Source organism: Temnothorax americanus, unplaced genomic scaffold (assembly GCF_048541705.1).
Source record: "Temnothorax americanus isolate GAGA-0224 unplaced genomic scaffold, ASM4854170v1 Scaffold9, whole genome shotgun sequence".
NCBI lineage: Eukaryota > Metazoa > Arthropoda > Insecta > Hymenoptera > Formicidae > Temnothorax > Temnothorax americanus.
Window position 1 is genome coordinate 4,332,501 of NW_027509812.1, and position 20,520 is coordinate 4,353,020.

At 34.5% G+C, this 20,520-nt stretch overlaps 2 protein-coding genes across 5 annotated transcripts in view; one reads left to right on the forward strand and one right to left on the reverse strand.

Moving 5' to 3' along the window:
• The window catches only part of Dad1 (dolichyl-diphosphooligosaccharide--protein glycosyltransferase subunit), a 183,369-nt gene that overhangs the window by 23,417 nt on the left and 139,432 nt on the right, over window positions 1-20,520 (reverse strand). The gene's annotated exons all lie outside the window — the stretch shown is intronic.
• Ache-2 (acetylcholinesterase 2) overlaps window positions 2,614-20,520 on the forward strand; it is a 74,811-nt gene continuing 56,904 nt past the window's right edge. For all 4 annotated transcript variants that reach the window (XR_013259972.1, XR_013259973.1, XM_077424806.1 and 1 more), the window contains exons 1-2: window positions 2,614-2,951; window positions 5,578-7,466. Coding sequence is in view for 2 of the 4 variants with exons in the window: in XM_077424806.1 (XP_077280932.1) it covers window positions 6,269-7,466 (1,198 nt within the window). In the remaining 2 variants the exon portion in view is untranslated. The remainder of the gene's footprint in view (window positions 2,952-5,577; window positions 7,467-20,520) is intronic.

Here is a 20,520-nt window from a genome sequence, read left to right on the forward strand (position 1 = left end):
TTTAATTGCTGCATCTCCATTGTCACGAATAAATGTAAAAACCATTCTCGTGTTTCTGTAGCATTGGAATTTGAATCAACATCATATATACTAGTATCGATATCGATCGTTTTTGCATTTTCATTGCATTTCGCACTGATCACATTTCACATTCTTCGCGTGATCTCGTGAAGAAAACATAAACCATCTATACGAACATAAAGTAGCGTTCTACGTATCTCTATCATTAAATTATTATCCTTTTACATCAAATTAGTCATATTTTTTTAACACGATGTTAAGAGAAAGAATAAAAATAGATTTTTAAAGAGATGGTGCTTTATGGAGTAAAATGAGATAATAAAATATTTTTTGAATAGTATTCTTGTTGTAATGAAATGCTATATATGAGAAAATTACTTGCGAGTACTTGCGCTATCGAGAAATATTTCCCAAAAATATTTTTATCTCGAGTTAGTAGCATTTATAGTTTTGACGGAATCGATAAATTCTATTTGTAGCTTATATTTTTTATAACATAATAAACAAATTGTTAAAGATTAAATTGATTTGGGTATCGATTTGGATCTGATACCTGTATAGTGAAAATTGTATGAACCAATTACGGTTATATATCTTGAAATTATTTTATAACTCTACTTCGTTTACCATTTTAAAAGATATTCTCTCCATACTTGTAGGATTTGTCGTTTCCGGTTGCAGTAATTCACCGTAAACCTTAAATAACTTAATTGTTACCCGGAGATTACAACCGCGAGGGTAGCAAGAAGAAGCAATTATCTGATGGAAAGGGATTACCCGGAATTTCGTTTTAGTCTTTTACCGATATTATGGTCTTTATGCGACAATCACAACATCGTTCTTTTTTAATTGCAATTTAAAATATTTTATTTTTGATTGACAATGAGTAAGATTCAATCAGCTAAAATTTTTATCGTTAGATAGAAAAGATCGCATTCATGAATACGTATTTAAATTTTTGATAATTTTAACAGAAACAAGTATCTACAAATTTATTATAGTTTTGTCTTATAGCATAATTTATCGTATAAAAGTATCTTATAAGAGATTTTTACATAAAACTAATTATATTTTTTATGTTAAAAACATACTTATTTAAATGTTTTTAGAATAGATATCTTTTTTCCATTGATCACATAAATTGTTTTAAGGTAGTCATACAGGATGGGTAATATTTTGCGACTTGTGTGACTTCAATGATTATATTGTCATAATTATGCTTTGAGTTATGAACATTGTATTGTTCTTCTCTTTTCCTTTCGTAAAAAAGGTATTTTTCATGATTCTTTTTTAGGGAAACGAAAAAGGCGAATAACGCTAAACTTTGCATGTTCTTTTAGCCTTGTTTTAAGAATATATTTTTATTTTTTAAATAACAAAAATTATATGTACATTTAAAGCGATAAACATAACGATGATAACGTGCATATCGACAATTACAAAATCAGTATTTTTATTTTTATCTTTTTATGCAAATTAAAGACTAAATTAATTTTTATTATAGAAAAATTATGCGTGTGAAAATTAAGCAGCTTAAAACATTAAATTCAACAATTGATTCGAGACACTTGATTAATAATTATAAGCGATACTTGTGCAAACAGGCAATCAAAACGTGTGTTTCTTTGTTACACAGACTGTCAACTCAGACTGTCTCTTCTGATAACATTTTATTTTGTGAAATAAAAAGAAGTATATTTATTTATAATTTATAAAGATATGAAAATATTATGAAATATTATCCGTCTAGTCATTAGAAAATCGTTAGGAAATAATAATTTGGAATATTAACGTCGTTATTGGAGCATTGTATGATTTTATAATCATGTGGGTAATAATACCGGCAGTTTCAAATATTCCATTGGATTACTTGAGCAAAAAGAAACAAATCAATTTGCAAAAAAATATCGCAGATCACATTGTTAACATTGGAGACTTGCATCTCGAGAATCGGATCACAGCGGCGAGACACGAAACCTTTAGTGGCGTATCACGTGTCGCAGAGCGGGTGGTGCTGCTGGTGCACGAAACACACTTTCGCGCGAACGTTCCCTCGGCAACAGTTAACTGGAGCTGCTCCGTCTCGGTCTATGATCTGGTCATTTAGCCAAAGAAACCGACTGGCGCGGAGCTCGTCTATGCTGCTTATCGAAACAAGAAGAAATGACGGTTTCTTCGGGGGATTCCCAGGCTTGCCCGTGCGCTCGGGTGATTAAGGACCAAGGGATAAAGCTGGGTAGAGAGATACCGCCATGCGTTGTAGATAGAACGACGTGGGCGTGCGGACAAACGAAACCACGAGAGAGACAGAGAGAGAAAGAGAGAGAGAGAGAGAGAATTCTAGAGAGAAAGATCGAGAGGATGAGGAGATAGGGAGAGAGAGAAGGAGGAAGCAAGGACAACGTTTGAAGATTGGGTCGCTTGTAGGTATGAGCGCGCGGGCTTATGCACGAGGCGTGCGCCACCACCACCACCACCACCACCACCACCACCACCACCACCACTACCACCACTACCACCACCACCACCACCACCACCACCGCCGCCACCACCGCCACCACCGCCAGCACCATCAGCACCACCTCCACTTCTACCTCCTCGATCAGTCGACCCCGTGCAACGCGGCATGCCGGCTGCCGCGTGATATTGTTCCCACATAGTACGTGGTGCGCTCTTCGTGAAAGCCCGCCGGAATAATTTCGTAAAGTCGAAATTGTAATTTCTAGCGATCATCATCGGCAAGCAAAGAGAGAATAGGAAAACACGTCGTGAGGAGTGACGCCAAGTCGCTTCTGGAAACGATAAACTTTAGGGGGAAAGGGGTGAAAAGAGGGACGAGCAAGCGGAAGCGATTTTGAGAGGTGAAGCTCTATATTCTGCGCGCGTGCGTGTATATTGTGGACGGGAGTGTGTATGGGAGGGAAAGTAGGGTGAGTTTAGAAAGCAAGAGAAGAGGGAAGGAAGGAGGAAATGGAGAAAAAGGGAAGAAAGATCGTGACGGGGAAGATCGGGTTAGAGGGTGGAAATTGGCCGTTTGAAAGCTCGTGGTTTTGATGAGGAATAGCTTGTCGCTGTTGGCGTGACTTTATGGGGAAAAGGGGCAATGGCGGTTCCTCCTCCCCACTCTTCTCCGCTCCTCCCCGCTTCCTCTCCCGCTCTATCCTATCCCACCCTACCTCACCCCCAAAAGTAGCGCCAGAATTATTTTAGCTGATCCGGTTAGAGATCATTTGAGAGAATGTATCTCGGAGGAATTGTTTGCCGTTACACTCGCAATTTAGTGCAAAGAAGCTACGAAGTTTGCTCTTTATAAAGTAGTATAGTGATCCATTATTCAAGACGGAGAACGTGTCTTTACGTCTGGAAAAACTGTTCGCTTCCTTGTGATATGAAGAATACGCGTTGGAATATTCTTCAGTTGTATTTTAAGATACCGAATCTTAATTTTAAGATTCTCTTTTCTTTCTCTCTCGTAATCGCGATATCTCACATTGTTCTGCGTTTTTTTTGTATAATTTATAAAAAAATTGATGTGATCTTTTTTCAAAAAAAGCATAAGAAATTTTACAATGCTAATGTAATTCTATACACATATATAGCCGAAGAAAACAACAGCTCGACAATAGATTCTAAAAATTGTTTTCGCAAAAGAAACAATTACATATTTTACACATCATGAAAATGAGATTAACTAAATGACAAAAGATCAAGTTCTGAATGGTAGATTTTATATGAATTCTGTTATCATCACAGTGATTCAACATTGAAGTCTAAAGTCATTGAATATGTACTAAAGTGCTCTTAAGAGAAATTAAATCTATTTATCAATTATTTTGGTTTTGAAAGTAGATATAGTATTTCAAGATCTGTAATAAAGTAATTCTTTCAAAGGACAAGATTCCTTCTTGCGTTCTTGTGTCGACGAGATTTTTAACCAGTCTTAAAGAAATTTGTTGGTTGTAATTGTGGATACGCAATTTGATCGAGTTTTAAATTATACAGCGCGTGGTGGATACTTACAATTAGCGGTTTAATAGTATGTATATGCCGTCGCGGGATTCTATCTTTGGTTCATGAAGCTTTAATGATGATTCGTGGTGGACTGCATTATTGCAATCGACACCGTGCGGTATTCCGGCGTTGCGGTTTACAGCGGATACTATAGTCGGAAGTAGAAACTGATTCGCGAAATACGAAATTATTATCATGTGTCGCAAACGGCCATGTAATGCGATAATCGGAAAACTGAAGTTGTATGGGAATGCGATTATCCATGCGAAGCATCATTTACACCCTTATTGATTGATAACGCATATGCTACGCTTTCATATATAATTGTTAATTTAATTTTAATAGTCTAATAAACTTTTCGTCTCGTTTTAGTCCTCGTTTTAGTCCCTTTGAAAAAACAGAAAGAGAATCAAATAAAGATTATAATTGTCTTTGGTAAAACTAGAAACTTAATCGCATGCAGATAATTATTTGCATCACGATAATAATCACTGTTTTATTGTGGCAAGTAATCTAATTTATTATTATTATTTTATGTGATAATAGATAATAATTATTTAGTTGCAAAAATAATTTTATATTATATGTTATAACGTTATATATGACAATAACTATTTTCTCTTCGTAAAAAGTGGTTATAAATTACACGTAAAGGAATACAAGGAATAATCTTACATTTCGCGTGATAATGGTTTTCGATGTGATTTTTTTTTAAAGATTGGCGTTCTATAAATTATTTATTCTTATTGTTGCATCAGGCTATTTCTCATCAAACACTTTGAGTCTTCGTGTAGGGAATTGATTTATTTGACAAAGTGTGTACATATATATTATATATCTCATTTCCTTCTCTTTTTTGTTAAATAGGCTTAGAGAATCGAAAAAGAGAAATTACCGTCCCCTCGTGCAAATGCCGGCTTTCCACTCGCTAACTTGTTGAGTCTCTCTCTTGGCAGATATGCTACCCATGGGAAACGCTTTATGACAATTCTAAATCTTTTACGGGGGAATTATTTTTCAATGACTTATAAAAGTTTTGTAGCAAAAGGGAGTATCCACGGTCATATATTGATATTGCACCATGGAATTTAAAGTATGACCCATGTCTCTACAAAGTATTTCGATTTCGACATTGATATTTTAAGCAACCGGACAGAGATCTGTTGTTTTAGTATCCTTGTAAATGATCATGTCGATCTTTCGGGCGAGTTGACGTAAATAACTTTTGATCAAATTAATCTATTAATCCAAATGACTAGCGTTATTGTTTAAAAGATGATTTTTTTCTTAGAAGAGTAGAGAGCATTTTGGAAAAATAAAGTTCTCTATACAAGCTGTAGTTCTCTAACGACTTGTGATTAAAAGATTCGGCATATTTTTGCTTCTGCAAAAGTAACATATATTTTCATCTCTACTATTTTGAGTTTGGTATTATTGTGCGAAAACTAAAAGTTAGTCGCATAATCAATGACACAATTGCGAATTATTATTTATTATTTTATTATTTTAGAATTTAGCTTAATGCACAATGCATTTTAATCCCAGTCTTTAGGCAAATCGAGCAATCCAATAGATACGAATTTATTATTCGCGATATTAGCGGATTGCAAAGGTTATCGTTTTTCCTTTTTCAAAAATCGATATCAGATATAGAAGCATAGAGTGGTAAAAACATAGTGAGTGGTCTTTTTATGGAGTGGCAAAGTTTTTCTCCGCTAAAAAACAACACGCAAAGTGCACTGAGTGCAGCTTGAACAAGATCGACGATTCCTAAGGAAACTCTATCCCTCAAAATCGCCTTACTCTTTGCCAAAGAATCACTCTCCTCCGCCCGATATCGCGATCTTCCTGATGCACCGTATGCATAAGAGGAAACTTCTTCCTAGACGGTGACAACGAAGACGAAGACGACAAGGACGAGAAGACATCGCGAGAGACAATTCGTCTGAAGCATCACTCACTCATTCACCCTCTCTCTCTCTCTCTCACTCTCTCACTCTCTGTCTCTTTCCTGGAAATCTGACGAAGCCGATGCGTGTCGAGTGAAAACTCAACGAGCTTATTTCTGCGTAAAGACGCTCGCAGGGGTACCGCATACCGCATATACCGCATACCGCATACCGAGTACCGATGGATAAATAACCGAGCCGCACAGGGAGAGACACTCGAAGACGTCGAACTTGGCCGATTAGTAAAATTTCGAGCGAAATTTGCTTATTATATATCCGGTCTGATCATGAGTTCTTGGATGAACTGTCCGTCCTCGTTGCTGCTGTTGCTGCTAGGCTTGAGCCTGCACAGCGCGTGCATCACGCGAGCGAACGTCGCCGGTCAACACGGTGCCGGTGGCCAGGACAGTGATCACGACGGTGGTCACGACGGTGGTAGTCACGACGGCGGTAATCACGATTCCTTAGTCGTGGAAACTACCAGCGGGCTGATGCGCGGTTTCTCCCGCACGGTGCTCGATCGTGAGGTTCACGTGTTCTACGGAGTGCCGTTCGCGAAGCCTCCAGTCGGGCCTCTGCGATTTCGCAAGCCTCTGCCGATCGAGCCCTGGCACGGGATCCTGAACGCTACCACCTTGCCCAACAGTTGCTACCAGGAGCGCTACGAGTACTTTCCCGGCTTCGAGGGTGAAGAGATGTGGAATCCGAACACCAACATCTCCGAGGACTGTCTCTACCTCAACATCTGGGTGCCGCAAAAGCTACGTCTACGTCACAAGGAGTCGCCGGATAACGTCGGTAACAACGGCATGGCGATATTGGTGTGGGTTTACGGCGGTGGCTTCATGAGCGGTACCGCCACCCTGGACGTCTACGACGCCGACATTATGGCGGCGGCCGGTAACGCGATCATCGCTTCGATACAGTACCGGGTTGGCGCCTTCGGTTTTCTGTACCTCAATCAACACTTTATGAATAGCGAGGAGGCACCGGGCAACATGGGCCTCTGGGACCAGGCCCTGGCTCTCAGGTGGCTCCGCGAGAACGCGCGCGTCTTTGGCGGCGATCCCGACTTGATCACTATCTTCGGCGAATCTGCGGGTGGTAGCTCGGTATCCCTGCATCTTATCTCGCCGGTCACGCAAGGCCTAGTGCGCCGGGGTATTCTTCAGAGCGGCACCCTAAACGCCCCGTGGAGTTACATGACCGGCGAGAAGGCGAACGAGGTAGCTCGGGTGCTGGTGGACGATTGCGGATGCAATTCGACGATGCTGCAAGAGAACCCGGCACGAGTTATGGCTTGCATGAGGTCGGTCGACGCGAAAACCCTCTCTGTGCAGCAGTGGAACAGTTACTGGGGTATTCTCGGCTTTCCGTCGGCGCCCACCATCGACGGGGTCTTCTTGCCTAAGGATCCATTGGACTTGGTCAGGGAGGCGGATTTCAAAGACACCGAGATCCTGATTGGAAATAACGAGAATGAAGGTAGGGATACTGCCGGTGCGACATGTGCGAGTGTTGTTTTACGAGGGAATTACCGACGACGCTGTTTACGGCTACGGCCAGCCGGCTGTGCGGTTAAGCCAAGCTGGATGGCCGGCTGCTGATTTGTGAATGAGAATATGTGTTTTTTCTGATCGCGGAGCCGCGTTCTTCGGGCTACGGAATGCTTACGGACTGGGTCAAGCGGTCTTTCCCGGTTACGATTATTTCAGTATATGGATGAGACGTCAATAGCGCACTGCAGTTCGCTATAACTCAGTTTACACGATGTGGAGAAATAGAGAGATTTACACATGATAGCTTTTTTGGAGTTTCTATATACTATATATATATATATATATATATATATCTTTTTATACCACTTGTCTTTTCACGTCACTTCTAAATCTATGGCATCTTTAGGCATTCTCAGCAAATATGTAAAATTACATACGTGCGCAGGCTATACTATGTTATATAATTGTTACTAAATTACCCAATTTTTATCGACACATTTGACATATTTAATTCTTTGACGAACAAAAGGTCGATTGTTTATTTTTTCATTTTTAGAAACATAAAATTTATTTAAAAATTTTTTTTTTAAAAGATAGTTTTGAAACTTTTTCTCAAGCAAAGCGCGCATCAGTTTATCATTAAAATTCAATATGGAACTGTACATTGAATTATTACATTGTCGATCGAGCGTTTATAACAGACATTAATTTAGAAATATTGATATTATATAAACGCTTTCAATCTCAGCAATCTCCGTTAATTGCATCTCACGTTATAGTTAGCTAACCGTTTTATTCATTACCTCATTAAAATGCGCTCACGATTTAATTATTTCGCGATTATTCACATCTACTTTATTTTTTGTGCGCGCGTGTTTCTTGCGACAATCTTCTAATTGTTAAGCAGACAGAAAAGCGAATAAAATATTATAGGGATTGCAGGATTTAATAAAATGTGGCTATTTTTGCAGTAGTAATCGTCTACGTCTATGCTAGTCAACAGGGTTATCGGTAAAGTCCTGACACTTATGATTAGAAGCATGCGCCGTTCTTTTTCTTTCAATGATATAAATAATCAAACTGAGTTACTCCAGATAGGGCTACGTAATGATAAAGACCTGTTTACGTCGCGACTAATCAGTATGTAGTTCTGCCGTATATCGATTAAATGACCAATATTAAAACGGCATGTACGTTGCGTCTCCAGTCTAACTCGGATGTATCTTCTTGATGAGAGGATTATTGATATATGTTATCTTTAATTTTGTGTAATGCACGACGCTCTGTCTATATATTGATGATGTTCACTTATATTGTTAACTTGAAGGTACGAGCTCGTCATTCTCATGGGAACGTATACACGTCTCATATGACATTCAAGTATGCCAGTTATTAATTTTTAATAACTGCGGAAAAAGATTTGATAAAGACTTGGCTTATTTTGATTGGAATAAACAATAGGCGCGAGTCACGAATTGAATAAATATAAAAATTTATGTCTAACGTTACCATATTAAAGTAGTATAGTTATAGTAATTTAATATCAGACATTTGCTCTCTCAAGAGCTTGCTTTGCATTTTTTTAAATTAAACGAGGGAGATTTTTTTACATCAGTGGTTTTTAAACACTTTGCCTTTTTTTATCTACGGCATCTACGCCATGTGCACAATATGTTACGTATTTTTGTTTTAAGAATTTAGAGATATAAATTTATTTCATCTCTCTCAATTGGATGTCAGAAAGATTAATAAAAATGGAGTGCGTGCTTTTTTTTATTTGTTTATTATGTCATCGCATAAGCGGCATTCTAGCAATCCAATCGAAAATTTACACATGCACCGCACTATCTTTATTCTCGACACGCGAGAGTTGCTGTCGATTTAATGACCGTATTGCTTCCCACGTAGGATCGTTATCTTATGTTTGATTATCCAGGCATTCTCTGTTTCTGGCGCATCTATCTAGCATGTAAATGCCGTGCTGCGGTGATAAATCGGTATTGTCTGTAGAAACTGCGTACACACGTACACACGTTCAGTGCGTGCGGAGTTTAATTCAAAATATAACCAAGTTTCCTTTGCTAAATCGGTTAATCAAACTTTGGTATTGACAGCGAGCCACCACACCACGCGCAATAATTCTCTCTCTGTCTTCTTTTATTTATTCTCTACTAGAGAGAGAAAAAGAGGAAAAGAACGTGAAAGAGGAGATATCGAGGAAGAGAGGTATCGAGATTCTGTGTGTCGTTGGAATTGATTACCGTACACTTGAGTGGCAATAATTTTTAATTTATTAAAAAAACAGATAAGTAAAATAGATTAAATAGCGCGAGCAAAACAAGGATAAAGCGTCGGAGCTATTGCTGAAATTGGATTGAATTTCACACGTATTACCTGATATCGGCAACAGGTTTCTAGTATCGACAAATCGAGGATAGAATACGTTTGTTGAGGAGTGTAATTTTTGCTGAGATCAGAGCTCAATCGCGTACATCGACATAAAAAGTTTAATTAAGGATATTCGAGAGAAAGAGGAAGGAGGGTGAGAGAGAGAGAGAGAGAGAGAGAGAGAGAGGGGGAGGGGGAGGGAAACGGAGAACGATTGGTACTATTATGTATATTAAAATCTGTTTTTCGCGGTGCTTTATGAAACATTGTTACAATTATGTTACTTTAGGTAGGCTGGTTCGTTTATCGACATCTAGTTTAACTTTTTAATTTCTCGAAATTATTAATATTTCTGTGGCAGGGGCAAATAAAATATTTTATTTAAAATAATAAAATTTTTGTTAAAATGATACACACATTTAGTTTTCTAATTTAGTTTTCTAATTATGTTTTAAGTTTTTTGGTTTTTGGTTTTAAGTGATATTTAATTTAACAAGATTATAGATTATAAAACAATAATTATCTGCTTAATAATTAAGTGTAAAAATTTATATTGATCTAATCGATGTGAAAGATAATTTCCCACTTAAAAAAAAATAACTTCAGTTAGTGTAATTGGAAAAGGTAATAAATATATTTTAATTTTGAATTACGAGGAAAAAATTGAAGGATTTAAGTAAATTAAGCTTCGAGAACTTATATAAATGAATATAACAATATTCTATTCTTTAATTAATTTCAAGCGGATTTTGTTTCAATAAAGTTTTGATCTGATAATTATCATGGTGTTTAATATGTCAGAGTTGTTGAGACAAATGATGGTTTTCATATAAAAATTTGTCTATCATAAGATTTACTTCAAAGGTTTTGTCGAAAAATCCACTACATATTAAAATATTACAAATATATATACAAGTTGTATAACAATAAGATATATTGGATTTCAATGATAATTTCTAGAGACGAAGTAACGTTTAAAGTAAAGTCTAAAGTGGTTGTTCCTTTTTCAATTTTTGATGTGTACTGTGATATCCTAAAGCCTCCTTGTCCCATTATAACAATAAAAGGATCATTAATGACTGCTTCACGCTCGAACGGACAGTTAAACACCTCGCATCTCTTCTATTTTTTTTCGTTTTATTCTATGTTGAACTTAATTCTGGAATATTTCTTTTTTAAACTCACATTCAGATATAGGGATTTTTTATTCTAGGGATTATTTTTCAGATAATTTAATATATATATTAAAAATATTGCTATATAGTGTATATTTCGTATTCCTCTTCCATTCTGACGATTAACAACACACATCGGTTGTCTTTCTGTACGATTTGATAACGTGAAATGACAAGTGTCGAGTATCATTATGTATGCATACACGTATATTGTATATATACATATATATAGTATATCAACCTCATGAGATATAGCGAAATGTTATTACAGTTTTTGTATATCAAAGAAACTGACAACCCGGATCTGTAATTCATGATGAAATTACATATTAATTTTATAATTATGCCCGTCAACATAACTCGACATCCGTTGCATCAAGATATAATTCTTGTTAATCAAAATTGGGCTGCTTTCACTCGAGACCTCTCACGCCGCGGTTTACACGCTACTTGGCATCTTAAGACTTATAGTTATACTTTAGCCTTAAGCAATGTGTGTACTTAAGCACACTGACATTTATATACGTATTACGCGATATATGGTTTCCATAGATTTATGTGTGCGCTGTGCTTTATTGCTCACATGTAAAATAGTATTTATATTCGGATAAAGTTTCATATTTTCGCCTGTCAATGGATAAAATGTGTTAGTTAGGTTCTTGCGACAAAATATTTTGCATAATGTACCGAAAGAGGAACGAATCTGTGCAAAAAAATACGTGAAAAATTAAAATGTTATTTTTTTCCGAGTGGCAACTAAAAACCTATTGAGGTCTCGCGCTATTTTTGTAACGAAACTTACTCACTTCTTTCAGTTTGAAATCTATTGTTTTACCCTACTGTTTTACCCTACTGTTACTTACTGAAATCGCATTGAAATCTATTTACAAGGTGTACACACACACACACACACACACACACACACACACACACACACACACACACACACACACACACACACACACACACACACACACACACACACACACACACACACACACACACACACACACACACACACACATACACATTTTTTAAAATGTGTATTTTTCGACGTTTTAGAACATTCTAAACACATTGGCAGCGACAACTTAAAAAAAATTTTTTCATTAAAAAAAATTAAAGTTTGATAATAGTTGACGCAAATCACATACCTCTATATGTCACGATAATAAATTTTAATTTGTTGTATATTTTCTGATTTAAATATTTATTGTTATAACAGTCTGATATTGTTGTTGACTTTTAATTTTTTAAAATATAAAAAGTCAAACGCGTTGAACCATTAATCGATAGCAACATATAGTTAGATATATTTTTCAAATAAAATTAAAGATCTGTGTGCAATAAGAATAAAATTGTTGACAAAGAATAAAAAATATTGACAAAATATAGGCAGAATAGCATGATAAAGTAGAAGTGGTATACATCACATGGTCTTAACAAGACTATCATTGTATAATAGATCTGTTGCATATTTGTGTGTGTGTGTGTGTGTGTAATAGTATATATTTTTTTAGCAAAGATAATAGGATTTTACTAATTACGATTGTCGTTATTTTGTTTTCCTCGCAAATATGAAATTCTAAAGCAGATGACAAAGCTTTTACCATTACTGTACTTGGTTCATTATTTGGGTGCTGCCGAATGAAAGCTCGTTGCCTCGTCGCTTTGTTGCCTGGGCTCTTTACATACACGCTGTATGCAACGCAGAATGTAACGGATAATTAAGCAGGTCATAACGGATATTTTGAAAAACAGTGTTTGCTTAATTATATCCTTTTGTACATAGTCGCGTCTTTTAAGCTGGTTTCTTTACGCACTTCGTAATTTTAATTACACTATATCGCGGTTAATTACACCTGCGAAAAGTTTGAGCTTCCGACTCGTAGACGGTGGGAGAGCACGCTAGGAGAGCGAAAAGAAGTTCTTTTTATTTTAAAAGCAAAAGATCTCGTGCATAAAATCTCTTCGTTTTGAATACGTTTGTGGCATAAAAAATGAATGTAAAAGTAATTATGCCAAAGGTACTTACAGATTACATATTTTTTATGCCAATATGATGAAGTAAATGGCTTTGCTGCTCTTCTCTCTTTTTATGTGTGTATTTTTGAAAATAATGGACGACTGATGGTTATATCTGATTTCTGTGTACGGAAAGAAGTATACATATGTAATATTTAAAAACGGGTCTGATGCACCTGGGAAAAAGCTAACGATAAATCGTAATATAATATTCAAAAACTATATATTAATGGATATATGTATAATATGTATGATAATAAACTATTTTCGTGTAACTTATAAAATCCTTGTTGAAATAAACATAACAAAATAATAATAATAATAATAATAATAATTAATAATAATGTGATAAATAATGTAACTTCTTTTATTCGATCTTGATTAGAGTTTCCGTTGATATAAATATTCTCAACCTAATAATGTATTAATTAGTGTTAAAAAATTCTTCTTTTTAAAAGTTGATTTATACGTTGATTTAAAAGTTGATTTATTAAAGAAAGAAAGAGAAAATGTATTTCTTAGACTACATATATATTATATTAATCTTGCATTTAAAAAGTCAATAGTAACATAAATGATTAAAGCTATTAAAAAAATTAAAACTAATGTTACTAATTATATTGTACATATATATACTTTATAGAATCTATTTTGTATAAAATGTAAACGGATGCAACGCCAAGTTTTGCGAGCATTCGTATTCGCAATACGCGTAAAATTTAAAATTCCAACAGACAACGCGGTACGCATATTTTTCTAAATCCTTTTGCCATGCCGCAACTTTATTAACACGCGACTATTGCTATTGTAAACGGAGCAGAGTTTTTATGCGACAATTTTTTGTTCTGCTTTCCACGCCATGGTAGCTGTCTAACGGGCGGCAGAGATGATCCAATCGAGCTAGTCGACGTCAAAAAAATTCAGGTTATTTTTGGTGACTCGTCACGTGACGGGGTGAATCGATCAAAAAACGTGAAAACGAAAAAATACTCGCTAATAGAACGCGCCACAGACGTACGCAATGCTATATATATATATATATATATATATATATATATATATATATATAAGAGATCGATTTTGAAGACTAACTTTGAATACTATATCCAAGATTATCCTTTGCAAAGGATAATCTTGGATATAGTATTCAAAGTTAGTCTTCAAAATCGATCTCTTTGATGATTTTTTATATAATTTTATTAAAATCGATATAAATCCAGTGAAATACATATATATTTGTGCATAACATTGATATTTCTGCTATATTTATCTGTCTGTCTATCTATCTATCTATCTATCTACGTTATACCTACTTAACTATCTATCTATCTATCTTATAGTTTCATTAGTGCGTATATATATTTTTATATGCTATGCACAAATAGCTATCTATCTTTAACTATTCTTGGAATATATTCTTTTAAACGATACAATAAACAGCTTGTTAAAATATTTGCCAATTGAATGTTTCAATTTATTATAATTATAAAATAACTAATACAATTTTTTGATTGATTTTTAAGAAAATTTTATAATAATACAATAAAAATTTAATTTTATAAAAACTTCTCTTTTTTTAGAATTTGTAGAAACACATATACATATACATATATTTTATGAGAAAATAATAGTTATAAAATAAGCAATCCAGCTGTAAAATTTCTTATGATATCTGTTTGTATTTATGTGAACATATAAGTTGAATCAAATAACTATAAAAATTCATTTCCAATAGAAAATTCCAATTTTCTCGAATAATGTTCTCTTGTGCGTTCTGTTATAATGGCGCGTTTTCGTATGCCACTAGACGAACGCGCCTTATTTCGTTACGTTTCTGCAGACTTTCTATTCTGTTTTATTCGTCTGACAACTTGACTTTCTTGTTCTGTTCTCCTTCTACGGCAACCTGGTTTCCCAGTCATCGTTCTGACATCGTTTTAACATTCGCGCAAGAACTATAGAAGCAATCTTTCATACACGAATGTATATACCTATATAGTTTTACTTTGTTTCAAGTAGTATTAAATATCGCTAGAAGGTACCGTGGCCAACTTAAGTGGTACTTGCGAGATATATGTATATTTTATCGTATATAATATTCAAAAACGCTTTTCTTATCTCAAGTTATATTTATTTTTAATTGATATGTAGCGCGACTTAAACAATTATATACATATAATTGCTATATTTGATGACAACTTAATAATCTCACTTTAATGTGTCCACAATTTAATACGATATTAAACTTTCATATTATTATAAATCGAATTCTTTCTTTCAAGTCTTCATAGTGACATAATAGAAGAGAATGAAAGAATTTGGCATATCTTTCTCATCGATTCCTTTTTCTCATCACTTACTCTCGTTTCCGGCTACTCATTCTCCTCAGGCTGACTGCACGTATCTCGTTCTACTTGCGCTCAAAACGTCGCGTCTCGTGCGAGCGTGTCACACCGTGGCGTGGGGGCACACAATGGCGTTTAAGAGGTGCTTTGCGAATCAAAACTTGCTATCTTTTTCTAAATAAGTTATGCACAATAACTATTGTTATATAAATATATATATATAAATATAAAGAAAATTAATTTATTTTTATAATATATTGGCTTTTTTGTCAAGTTTTTATTAATTACACATTTTTATTGTAAAATTTACAGATTTTACCAATAATTTTTAAACATAATTTTTAATTCAAATATAATTTGAACACTGAGGATGGTTCGATATTAGAACAGAAACGTTTGTAACTATTTTTGTATTATTACATTGAATATATTAACACTGTCATCCTGTTACGGCTCGTTGCCTTTTATTTATTTTAATTTTCAATTGTCTAATCTAGTAATCTGGAAAATTATACCAAACTCGATTAAAATTTCTTTACTCTCGAGTCTCGAAATATTAATATACCCAATTTTTTACAATAATTTTTTCACCATTACTTATTAAAATTGCTCGTTATTTGTTGTTAAAATTGAGTTTAGATTGATGTACAGTCGAATATTTTTTAGATAAGTTTTCAAAATTTTGTCTGATCAGGCACCACTGCACGTTGAAACGTTTAGTCGAGACAACTCGAAAATTCTAACTTTAATGAAGCTTTGCCAACTTTTAGAAAACTCTCTAATGTAAGCACCGAGCAATCTGTTTCCTCTCCCCCAAAAAAGGGATTTTAAGGGTGAAAGCATTTCTCAAAGAGTATAGTCGACGTGTTCGCATAACAGGCCGGCAAGCGGGAGTTTTGAAATGTATGTACATACATATAGTACACAATTGACGATCGCAGATTTTGGGATGCATAACGTTCAAATAGAGAGAATAGAGCGCCCCAAATTTTACAAGTTTTAATTATATACATGTATCTTTATATGTAGTAATTGATATACAGAACGTACTTTCACAATCACAATCACTGTAAAATGTGTGAGTCTGTGTGTGTGTGTGTGTGTGTGTGTGCGCGCATATTAAAAAAATAAGAGATTAAAGGATGTTATTTAATTTCTGTTTTTTAGCTCTAATAGACAACTAATAGATTGTATAACAATTCATATAGAGATTGCCATAAGTTTTAAAACTAGCGTGCGTTTAACAAGACAAGAATTAACAAGGTGCTGATTCTATCTTTATTTTTCTGCTTTATATCCATGTGATTTTCAAGCGTAGCGCGCCAATATACACATCGTGTCACGCAATACTGCATCACGAAGGAAGGAAATACGCGATAATTTACGATGACGTTTAAAGTTTAAATCAACCGAAAATTTACGGTTGATCTTTTTGCATCAAATGAGCTTTGAGTTCACCTATGTGTCTGCCATATATTTGCTTTAGGTATCTCGCGCGAATATAACATTAACCCTCTGACATCCAGTCGAAACAGCATGATACAGCATGATACAGAATGTCCCAAAAACTATCGATTATGCGAAGTAATTAGCACCATGATGCAAAATAGACGCATAAAATAGGAAGATTAACTTAATATATATATTCCAATTGTTTTTTAATAGATGTTTATCAAATAATTTTTTTTCTATCTTCGCGCGTTTTGCCAAATATGATTATATAATTTACCTACGTAATTTACAAAAGTAATCAACACAGATAACGCAAAATGATCTTTCTTTCTCGTCAGCTTTCATCAGCACATAATTTTTGTTACGATTATTTTAGTCATTAATTCATTGATATAAAATTTTCTTAATAAAAATTTTTTAGCAACATTGCAAAAAATAATGTCTAAAATTGTTGTGAATGGTAACATTTTTTATAAATAGATATGTGCTAAATCAAAAAAGGCGACTTAAATTTTAAAGGCAATATATACAGGCTGATTTTTTTAATTAAAAAAGAAATTAAATAAAAAAGAGGAAAAATATTGATTTCTCAAATATCGGATTGGTTGGAATATTTCTTCTTATTGACATTCAAGATACTATCTGCATTTGTGTGTGTGTGTGTTTTGTTGTATATAAGTTTAGCGACCTGATGAATATAATTTATAAGAAGTTGTTGATCGATGATCTCACTCAAATTTTGATCAAGTGATCAAACACCGCCATCAAAAAGATAGTATACTTATACTTATACATATATATTTTGTTAGATACTGGTGCTGGGTTTTTAATTTTGGCGATTATTGCTAATCTGGTAGACAGTAAATAATATTTATAAAACTTGTAATAAAAAAAATATTTTATGTGAAATAATTGCATGATATTTTAAAATGTATGTATTTTGCAATTTTTAATTCTAATTTTCTCTTTTTCATATTATCTAAATTTTTATGTAAGCGCGCGCGCTCAGGCACACACACACAAAATTTTTAGTTACATTTACCGTTTTTTCGCTTTTCCGCTTCTTCCGGACGGTAATATCAGCTCAAACACCCCGGATCTGAGTGATTTGCATACGGTGGTCACGCGGAATTTTAAATAACTGAAGAAAGATTCTTTCGCGGGTCGTGTCTGCGATTTACCGAGGACGTGCATATTTTAGAGACTGGAAAGGTGCAAAGATACAAAAAAGACTATCTGGATTCGTGCACTTTAAATTATAATTCTGCAATCTCTATTTATCAATTATAATATTTATAATTCTGCAATCAATATTTTATTCCAAGTATACATTGATACATATCATAGAAGTTGCTTTTTCAATGTGAGATTTGTTTTAAGAATTGTGGAACGAACACTACATCGATGATTATCGGTTAATCGTTATTACGGTTTATTAAGCAACTCGTTGATGCATAAACCCGGGCTCATCGAATGATGTAATTTTACATACTCGCGATAGTATATTATTGTTTATATTATCTACACTTAATTGATCCTATGGTGTGAATAACCTATCACGTTTTTCTAAGATGGCGTGAAATTTCGATACGAAACTGTACATGTATGTTGCGCTTATTCGTGTACACAAGTACATGAGTATTTTATATATAAGTATTTTAATGCGTTGCGCTTGCTTAGAGTAAAAAAGCTTAAATAAAATGCACGTAATTTATTTATAAATAAAAATATGTTTGTCAATATATGCATGAATGCTTAGAGGATAGTGCTACATTATATATGTACATTTTTACATACACACACACACATTTTAGGTTTAATTATTCTATTTTTATTGAATAAGTATAATGTCAGGATCAGAAATGGGGTCTCTGTCTTTATCTTTATCTTTAAAGTTCTTTGTAGAAATATATACATGTCTCGATGGCTTTGACACGATCTGTATACATTGAATGATGTTTAATATGTCTGTATCTATATAAATGAAATACGCCGCGGGAAGCGAGAGAAGAGAGGTTGTCGATATCATTAAATATAGAATAATCTGTGGATATTAAATGACCTATATCATATACATATATGTATTAACTGTCTAATGAACGTGTAATTTTTAATGTTCGCATTATTTATTTTTGACATAATCTAGTTGTCATAATGTTAACAATTATATTATGATAATTATAATAACTGTAATTAAAATATTTAATTATACAGGAAGCTAATATATTATAAATTGAAAACAGCGAAACTGTTGATAATCCGGTTTAATTGGCGTTTGATGGTCCTCATTATTTTAACTTGCTCGTGATACATTTACGTTTTTGATGCAAATGATTTAAGTAACGTATATATATATATATATATATATATATATATATATATGTATAAGCTTGATGAATTGACAAGCGATTATGAATATATATAATAGTAACTTATCCATTAGAGGGAACAATATGGCAGAGATGCGCTAGCGCCCGAAGGCAGGTAACCAATCAGACTGTATGTCGTACGTTTCTCAGTTTCTCAAAGCTACGTTTTCATTCTCAGTTTGACAAATCGTTTGCTTGGAAAGAAATGGATAAAGCCACAAAAAAGAAAAAATAGTTACATAATAGAGCAGCCGCTCGAAACAGCAATATCGCTGGAAGGAAGTTACGCGAAACGTATTATTATTATACGTATACTTCCGAAACAATACCTTTGTCGTTATCATTGTTCTTTTTCACCATATGGGAATAAAAATGTAAATTAGAAGTTATTTATGAGATTTAAATTTCACAAACTTATAATTTAGAATCTTTCTCTCTCTCTCTCTCTCTCTCTCTCTCTCTCTCTCTCTCTCTCTTTCTCTCTCTTTCTCTCTCTCTCTCTCTCTCTCTCTCCCTTTTTTTTACGTAGTGAAAATCTTCTACTGCCGGGACTAAGTCCCAGCAGCCCTCTAGTTGGAGGTAAGAGGGAGTGTCGGATTTTTTTTTACCGACTAAAAAACACCACGAGTTCCTTCCTGACGTATTACGGGGAGGGGGCCCGGGAAAGGCAATGATACCGGGACCTCTCTCTCCCTCTCCCTTTATATATATATATTTACAAGAACAAGAAACAAAACACAAAATTGTTTCTGAGGTTTTTGCAACCTTAGAATTATCACTAAGATAAAAATAATAAATTTTAGCTGATAAATCTAAGAGAGAGCGGCTTGATATATTTTGTGAGGTAAACAGAACGGTGCAGTGGTATGTTTTTACTATGATTTGCACAGAAAAGACAGTTTGGATATTTAGCGCTTTCTTGAGCTTGTGGTTACAAACTTATTTTATAACGTGGAACATTGTGCTGGTCAGGTGCTCAGATAAAGAATAACTGTCAAGAGGTCGATAGTTGTGCGGCTTACCCTACATATCTGAACTATCGTCATGTTTTAAACAACCAATCAATAAATTCTCAAGCTAGTTCTCACGGCTTTAAAGTCGCGGAAGTCACCTGGAACGTTATGAACTATCCATTGTCCTGTTTGACACGCGTTGCACGTGTAGGCCGATATGACAGCACGTTTTAAGAGTGCACTTATAGCTTGCGAATAATTTTACACTAGATCTCATTGTCTGCATTACGAATAATTTCGTTATCAATGCAATAGACGTTAACATTTTTACTC